This window comes from Quercus robur, chromosome 8, assembly GCF_932294415.1.
Source record: "Quercus robur chromosome 8, dhQueRobu3.1, whole genome shotgun sequence".
Taxonomy (NCBI): domain Eukaryota; kingdom Viridiplantae; phylum Streptophyta; class Magnoliopsida; order Fagales; family Fagaceae; genus Quercus; species Quercus robur.
Window position 1 is genome coordinate 52,450,451 of NC_065541.1, and position 8,669 is coordinate 52,459,119.

Below are 8,669 nucleotides of genomic sequence, written 5' to 3' on the forward strand. Positions count from 1 at the left end.
TTATTCTCATCAAAGTGAGGAGGAATAACTAGAGAGTGTCCGTGTTCCATGACAACAGGGGTCAAGGATCAGCTTAGAGATCAAAAGATTTACATCAAGAGAGCCACTTGCTTTGATACCACTTGTACATTTTTAGACCCCTTAAAACACAATTTGATTAACCTAGTTAATTAGCCAAGTGATTACTTAGTCCAAATTTCAGATCTAGGTTAACACAATCATATAATCATATCAATGTAAAATGCAGAATATAAAGAACACAAAGATATGATGACCTAGGAAACCACATCGGTAAAAACCTGGGGAGGATTTAACCGAGCTATCCCCAAGGTAAACTAGAATCCATTATGAAAGAATTGAAGTTTTACAATAGCGACTTAGACCACTAACATCCTATTGTTACCCACTAGTAGAAAACTTACTAACACAACCCAAGACCACAGACTCCTTCTTTCTTGAATTCTCCAGCAAGTTTAAGCACTTCTACTTGTATATCTTTAAGCTTTTATTGCAACAACTGAATGATCAGCAAGCTCTCAATGAAATCTCCTTCTTGATAATCCTAAGCATGTGTGAAGGCAACCACCTCTCAGATCTCACAAGAGATTCACACACACAGCAAATAGAGCAACCTCAAAAACGTGGTTAGGGTTTTCCTTTTATACCTAGGGCAAAACATCAAACCTTACACATCATATGGGTTTAGGGTTGAGTTGGAAATTCTGCAGAAAAAAAATTCTGCCCGACTTTCGATTGGTCGAGTCTAATTCTCGATCGATTGAGCCAGACCGAATTGCACAATGAATTCTGCAATAGCTCGATTCCAACTTTACATAAAACACATACTTTGAGCAAGTCTAAAACAAGAGTAAAAACCTATTTTAATCATGGCTTGCCAACAATACAAATTAGAGTTCTAATACATTAGTTCCTAAGTACTTAGAACCTAACAATAGTGTTTTCGCAACAGTGCTGTGACACGGAAATTTTTTTATACTTTTTCTTTTTATTTGTTTTAATTTTGGACTATCTTTTTTTTCTTTTTCTTTTTTTTTCCAGGTATGCAGTTGTTACAAAGGCCAATAAGGGGATTATGGACTACTAAACCAACCTGTTGGGTTCAAATATAAGGCCTTACGAACTACTAAACCAGCCTATTGAGTTCAATTATATTCAAATTAGGGGATGCATAACTTGCTTGTAGCCGTAGGTCACAATTACTCGATTGCAATACATTTTGTTAAATTATTGGTGCCATAATTAATGTAATTTCTAACAAAGTAAGAAAAAATCATTGCACTAAAATGGGGGATGCTTAAATATCTATCTTTCTTCGGCCAAAGGCAATTGGAGGTTGAAAGTGGATATTCTAGCGAAATTGCCAAGAAAAGATGTACAAATAACTAAAGAAAGAAAATTCTTAGGGACTTTCAATGCCATACCTTTCTCTATATCTCATTTTCTTTCTAGAATTCCTTGGAATCATCCTAACATCCAATAGTAAGTGATAGTCCAAAAACGTATTAACCCCTTGTGATAAATTAATTGATTAATTAGCCAAGTTTATTGATTAATCAAATTAACATGCAATGTATGTGGTAGCACAAACAAATCACCAATTAAACTAAGTTTGCAGTGGAAATTAAATCGTCAAGGTGATTTTTTTACGAATGAGGAAAACCAACACGGCAAAAACTCCACCGGGTGATTTTAAGGTCACTACTCCCGAGAATCCACTATTATCACAACAAACGGTTATAAGTAAAGGAATCTCAGTACCTTATACCAACCTATAGTTAAACCCTTATCCTAATACCCAATTAGACATGTTCTGTAGTGACAATCTCTCATTTTAATGCACTGCTCCCAGTATGTGACTAACCAATTGTGCGGATCCCAATACGCGACTTCAATCACCAACTAGAGAAGGTTGTTAGCTGCAAAGTTCTTCAGTTCATCACACGATGAAGATCGAGAAGCTCCTTGGTTACAAAACCCTACGGTGCACAAACACGGCAATAGTTAGTTTCCCAACCCCAGTCTGAAGACACAAACACACCATACTTAGAGTAAAATTATCCATAATTTTGTGGCCAAAAAGTGAATTGCTACCAGATACAATACGTTAACTTTGACTAAATAGGTTTTAGGAAACTTGACATTAAGGTCTTCATATAACCAAATAAGTCTAAAAGGCAAATTAATTGATGCTTGTATGATTCGACATGGATTTTTTTTTTTTTTTTTTTCCTTTTTCTTTCTAGAATATGACTAATATAATAAGACTTTTATTACATTCTTCCTTTGGGAGTTTTAAATAGAATATTTACTTTCAACCTACAGGCTACAAGAGGGCTTTTGGCTGGACAAAACTGGTTTGGCTTATGTTTCTTTCTTACTTTGTTAGGAATTAACAACAATGATCACCAAGAGCTATATAACAAGATAATGTCTAATCCTGAAGTTACAATCAAGTCACTCTTCCTCAAAGTTACATCCAAGTCCAATCACTGTTTTTTTTTGGCAAAGAAAAAATATCATACTTACAGAACTTACCATATCATTACCTGAATCAGCTAAAGCATCACCATCAATTATAGCTCCAGGAATCCCCGCGTTGTTGACCTGCATAGAAATTTAAGATTTGTTATCATTTATTTTATATTGTAAGTTTGACTTATGAACAAGATATAACTCATAGCAAGTATTGTCGAGAATCTCTAATCTTTTGATAATTGACCAATCATATCAAAAATTTCAATTTGAACTAAACAAGATGGGATTATAACAAGAGCAGTCTACAACATAGCTTTAGTTTTAGTTGAAAATTCATTGATTGAATCAATGTGCAAATTTTTATGCATTTTTAAGCAAGGTATAGTGTTAACTGTTTAGACTCTACAGTCTACACTCATATCAATATTTCCAATACCTTCTACCCCTCTCTTTCCTATTCTATGTCATTCATATTCAAAATAAATAAATAAAAAACACATATCACAGCTTTCAAATAGTTACAAAATTCAAATGGCTCGTTTAAGCACCAGGAACATTTTCAAACTTACCAATATATCAAGCTTCCCATATTTGGTTTTAATGAAATCTGCTAAGGAAGATATACTAGCATGGTCAGCCACATCAAGCTGATGAAATACCACATGGTCAGATAGCCCAGACTCTATCAGCTTTTCAACAGCTTCAGGGCCTTTTTTCTCATCTCTAGCAGTTAGCATCACCATGATCCCATTTGAGGCCAATTTCCTTCATATTCCAAAACCAATCCCCTTATTGGCCCCTGTAACAACTGCAAACCTGAAAGGAAAAAATAAGTATAAAAATTAAAACAAATAAAAAGAAAAGTATAAATAAATTGCTGTGTCATAGCACTGTTACGAAAACAACATGAGAGAAGAAGCAAAGTACTTTTTTGTTGCTTCTGCCATTGATGATAAAACTTGGGACACTTTTGTAACAAGTGAAAGCAGTGCTAAAATGCTTAAATAAGAAGAAATTCAGCTGTGAGACATGTTCACGTGTGGGTTGAATTGTGCCCCATACTAATGACTGAGTTCCTATCAAAAAATAAAAAACAATGACTTGGTTAGCAAAAAGTAATTTTTGTTTTTGTTTTCGGTATGCCTAGGACACAAAATTTGACCAATCTTTTTTTTATAGTTAATATTATCTGAGTGATTGGTTCAAAATTTTACTTTGGCTTTTGTTTTTGGTAAGCATAGGACACAAATTTTGTCAACATTTTTATAGTAGATATTGTCTGACTGATTGGTGTGCACAGCAATATAGGTGAGGTTTAGAAGTTTTAACTCTCAACATTAATCAAAAGAGATGGCGACGAACCCGACTTAAAGTTGGCTAACAATAAGCTGATCTTTTTTTTTTTTTTTTTTTTCATCACCATCTCCTTTGTTTACTAGTTATTTTTCTTGAAATAAAGCTAAATATTGAAAACAAGTATATACTAAATATATTAAATGCTTAATTGGTTAGTTTTTATAATATCTTCCGAAATTATAAGAAGATAACATAGGTAAAATACTAAATTAAAATATAATAAAAGAGATGTGGTTTTTAATTGCTAATGTGGCACTGTTATTTTAAGGATTTCATTAATAAATTAATGATATGGCATACTACCAACCATTTAATTCAAAATGAAGGGTCAAGATGATGCGGTAAAGTACCCAATAAATTCTAAAGGATTTAATCCTGAAAGTGTGTAATATTAGACAAGGAAAAAAATAGACAAGTGGATTTCCAACGGGCCAAAGCCCAACGGTCACTATGTATATTAAATGTTCAACGGGCTAAAAGAGGTCCAGAAGTGTGTTATATTAGCCAATGAAAAAATAGACTAGTGGGTTTCCAATAGGCTAAAGTTCAATGGTCACTATGCACATTAAACGCGCTAATCCAAATAGTCAATGAACACTAACGGGATGAAAAAGAGAAAAAATTAAGGCTCAAAACAAAACTTGTTGGATCATACACATGCATTGTGACAAGCCATTCACTCTGTCACTCACTCATGAGTTATATGTATATGCCCTAAGCCCACTATTTCAAGAAATTAAAAAACATGGGCAATTACTTATAAACACATAAGTGAACTCACTCCTAACCAATTTGGAACAAGCAACAAAGAGCAAAAGTGTTTGAATCACACTCATCCACACCAACAAACAAAAGATTCTTAAAATTTTCATTACAAAAAGCATATAATTGATATTACATACCCCAAGTGAAAAAACATATTCTTTGCATACATTTTATGACATCAACGTTAGACATTGGCTTTGAAATAGCCTGTCAAATAGAGATTCAAAACATAGAAAGTAAACAATTCTAGGAAAAGTACAAACTTATTAGTATTTATATCTTTTGAGAAGTGGTAGAAATGAAAAATCTTAATCAAAAGTTGTCACTTCATTCCGATAAAAGAAGAGGCCAGAAGGACCATCGTTGGGCAGGAGCGCTAACTTTACAACACTTTCAGCACCTTCATCAGTCGTCAAATAGCCATTGTTGTAGTTTATATCTGTCTTGACATAGCCAGGGCAGACGCAATTGACTCGAAAAGATGGGTACTTTTTGGCCACAATCCTTGTGTAGGCATTCATAGCTGCTTTTGAAATCATATAAGAAGACGAATATCTAGGCCAGCCTTTGGTTTCCAAGGAACCCTCTTTAAAATCTTTCAGATATTCATTCAATACCTCATCTACTCTTTCTTCTGTTAGGCTTTCAGCATTACCTAACACTTCTTTAGCCCATTCATTTGGTATTTTCTGAAACAGCAGGAGACACTTTAATTTTTGATTCATGGGAAAATGAATTATAGTTTAATTTGAAAAAAGAAGAAGAAGAAGAAGAAAAGAGACTCTACACCTCTTTTAGAAAGTAAATAAGAGGAGTGCTTCTTATAGTCCCATCAATTTGTAAGAAAGAAAGGAAGTAACTTCCTTAAAAAACAGTAATAGTGATTAATTAGCAACAAAGAAACAGAGTGGCAGCCATTGGGTTCCAGAGTGGCAGCCATTTGAGTTTGATGGCAGAATGTGTGTGTGTGTTGAGAGAGAGAGAGAGAGAGAGAGAGAGAGAGAGAGAGAGAGAGAGAGAGAGAGAGAATGGGATTTATTTCAACCTTTTAACTGTTGGGATGGAAATGTGTTATGGAAACACAACGAAGATAACCTCAGGAGGGCAAAGTTCAACTTTTTAGATCGTGAAATGAAACTGCCTCAAACCACAAATGGCTTAACTACATAAGTATCCACTATCCAGTCCATTAAAAAAAAAAAGCACATAACACTTAGATGGGACTCAAATTGGTGAAGTTTCAAGTGGCACCGAAACAAATAATGATACATGGATCTATTCTTAAGCCAGTTATAAGTTGAACCATCTACTTTTGATTGGGATTTAGTGTTGGCTCGTTCCAGAACTTTTTCTTGTAATAAATTTCAAAACCAAATCAAAACTTGTATAAAAATTAATTCTAAGTTCTAATAAGGGTTCCAGAAATTTTATCTGCAGTTTCATACCTCTAAGTGTCCCATGGAAGAGGAAACATTAACAATCCTTGGTGAATTGGACAACTGGAGGATTGGAAGAAGTGCTTCAATCATTCCTTTGGCGCCATAGTAGTTTGTTTTGAGGCACTCTTCAGCTAACTCATAAGTGTCTGTCACTATTTTACTCCAATCCACATTGACACCTTCCTGCATCAATGAGAAGAAAATTCATTCTCTTCCAAGCCAATTGTACAAAGAAAATGGTAGGCAGAGACAGGTTGCTTAACAACAGTACTTAGTTAGCTTCCCAACCCCAGTCTGAAGACCCGAACACACTATACTTATGGTAAAAGCATCCATAATTTTGTGGCCAAACATTGCAAGATTTCATAGGGAGCGCAACAAGGAATTAGAAAAAGCTAATCAGCTACCAGACAAAATACGGTAACTTTGACTAAAGCCGCTTTAGTCAAAGTTAATTGATGCAAGTGTGGTTTTATATGGGTTTTCTTTCTAGAACATGACCAATATCATAAAAAAGTCATACCTAATGCACAAAATCCCTTTTTGTGGAGTCCGAGAAAGGTGATTGGTAGATAACCTTAGTCCTAATTTTTATTAGAGAGACTGATTTCTAGATTTGAACCCACAACCTAATAGGTTATTTACTTTCAATTTGCAAGAGGGCTTTGGCTGAATAATAATGATTTGGCATAAGATTCCTTCTTACTTTGTTAGGAATTAATTAACTACAATGATCAACAAGAGTTATAACAAGATAATGTCTAATCCTGAAGTTACAATCAAGTCACTCTTTCTCAAAGTTACATCCAAGTCCACTCACCCTTTTCTTATTTTTTGGCAATGAAAAAATATCATACTTTCATAACTTACCTTACCAAGACCTGAAGCAGCTAAAGCATCTCCATCTATTATAGTTCCAGCAATCCCGGCGTTGTTGACCTGCATAGAATTTTAAGATTTGTCATCATTTATTTTATTTTGTAAATTAAACCAAAAACAGGATCATGAACAAGATGACCCGAAGCAAGTATTATTGAGAGTCTCTATTATATTGATAATTGACCAATCACATCAAATTTTAAAATTTGTAAATAAGATGGGATTATAACAAGAGCAATTTACAACAAAGCTTTAGTTCTTGTTGAAAATTCATCGATGGAGTTGATGTGCAGATTTTTATGCAATTTAAAGCAAGGTTGTGTTTGTTGTTTAGTCTGTACAGTCTACACTTTTATCGTATTAAAATTTCCAATATTTTCTGCCCCTCTTTCCTCTTCTCTGTCATGGATATTCAAAGAGTTGATTCAAGAGTAACTTTTAAGCAATGTTACACAATACAATAAATGCATAGATAACCATCGGATTATATTTTCTTCTTATTCCCTTTATGCTTGCAAAATTTCAGAAGGTTCAAAAGGCCAGTGACTATATCATCCATAAAATACTTAAATTTCATGTTTTTGTGTATTAAAACTATGCATAAAAGACAAAATTTTGTAGATTAAAGAGTAAATTACATCCAGTTGACTCAAAATATAGCATGCATGTTAATAACATACATAAAAAATAATAATAATAAGAAGAAGAAGAATCTCGGTTTCCAAACAGTAATTCAAATGGCTAGTTAAACCACCAGAAACATTTCAAAAGTACCAATATATCGAGCCTCCCATATTTGGTTTTAATGAAATCTGCAAAGGAAGCTATATTAGCAGGATCCGCCACATCAAGCTGATGAAATACAACGTGGTCAGACAGCCCAAACTCTCTCAGCTTTTCAACAGCTTCAAGGCCTTTTTTCTCATCTCTAGCAGTTAGAACCACCACGATCCCATTTGAGGCCAGCTTCCTGCATATTTCGAAGCCAATCCCCTTATTGGCCCCTGTAACAACTGCGTACCTGAGAAAAAAAGAAAAAGAAAAGTATAAATAAAACACTGTGTCATGGCACTATTGCGAAAACACCATGAAAGAAGAAGCAAAGTACTTCTTTGTAGCTTCTGCCATTGATGATGAAACTTGGGACACTTTTGCAATAGTGAAAGCTGTGCTTAATTCTTCTATCTACTACGGTAGTAGCTACACTACTTTTTGGTTTTGTCAAGATAACCGTTTAGTGGCGTTCTTTTTATTCTTTTTTTTTTTTTTTGGGTAATATCGCCGGGTCTTTTTTCTTTTCTAATTTTTTTTTTATATACATATGGGACCCGTTTATATTAATAAATTGTCACAATATTTTTATAATTTTTAAAATTTTAATTTTTTGTAGGTTAAAATAAAATATTATATTAGAATCAATCACAACTAAAAATAAAAATATTATGAAAAAAGAAATGTTTCATCCATAACATTTTCCATAGATACGGTACTAACTACATTACTTTTTTGTTTGTTCAATATGTATAATTTATTGGCTTTTTATTTTTATTTTTTTTTGGTAATACTGCCAAGTCAACTTTTTTTTTTTTCTAATTTTTTTTTATATACATATGAGACACTGTTTATATATATATATATATATATATATATAATAGTAATATATTAATACAATAAATTGTCACAATATTTTCATAATTGTTAAAATTTTAATTTTTTATAGGTCAAAATAAAATA

The 8,669-nt window shown here is 33.2% G+C and overlaps 2 protein-coding genes across 3 annotated transcripts; both read right to left on the bottom strand.

The window, feature by feature from the left end:
* Positions 1-1,638: 1,638 nt before the first annotated feature.
* On the bottom strand, positions 1,639-4,540 carry LOC126696974 ((+)-neomenthol dehydrogenase-like). 2 transcript variants are annotated; one of them, XM_050393756.1, is made up of 4 exons: positions 3,424-4,540; positions 3,066-3,312; positions 2,568-2,625; positions 1,639-1,997 (listed from the first exon to the last, which is right to left on the bottom strand). In XM_050393756.1, the coding sequence occupies exons 2-4, from the start codon at positions 3,237-3,239 to the stop codon at positions 1,921-1,923; spliced, it is 309 nt and encodes a 102-aa protein (XP_050249713.1). In that variant the 5' UTR covers positions 3,240-3,312; positions 3,424-4,540; the 3' UTR covers positions 1,639-1,920. The 2 variants fall into 2 exon arrangements, with proteins under 2 accessions (XP_050249713.1, XP_050249714.1); XM_050393757.1 differs by having other exon boundaries at positions 2,557-2,625.
* A 155-nt stretch (positions 4,541-4,695) lies between these two features.
* Positions 4,696-8,199, bottom strand: LOC126696967 ((+)-neomenthol dehydrogenase-like). The gene is made up of 5 exons (XM_050393748.1): positions 8,044-8,199; positions 7,710-7,956; positions 6,927-6,995; positions 6,063-6,239; positions 4,696-5,306 (listed from the first exon to the last, which is right to left on the bottom strand). The coding sequence occupies exons 1-5, from the start codon at positions 8,061-8,063 to the stop codon at positions 4,926-4,928; spliced, it is 894 nt and encodes a 297-aa protein (XP_050249705.1). The 5' UTR covers positions 8,064-8,199; the 3' UTR covers positions 4,696-4,925.
* Between the last annotated feature and the right edge of the window lie 470 nt (positions 8,200-8,669).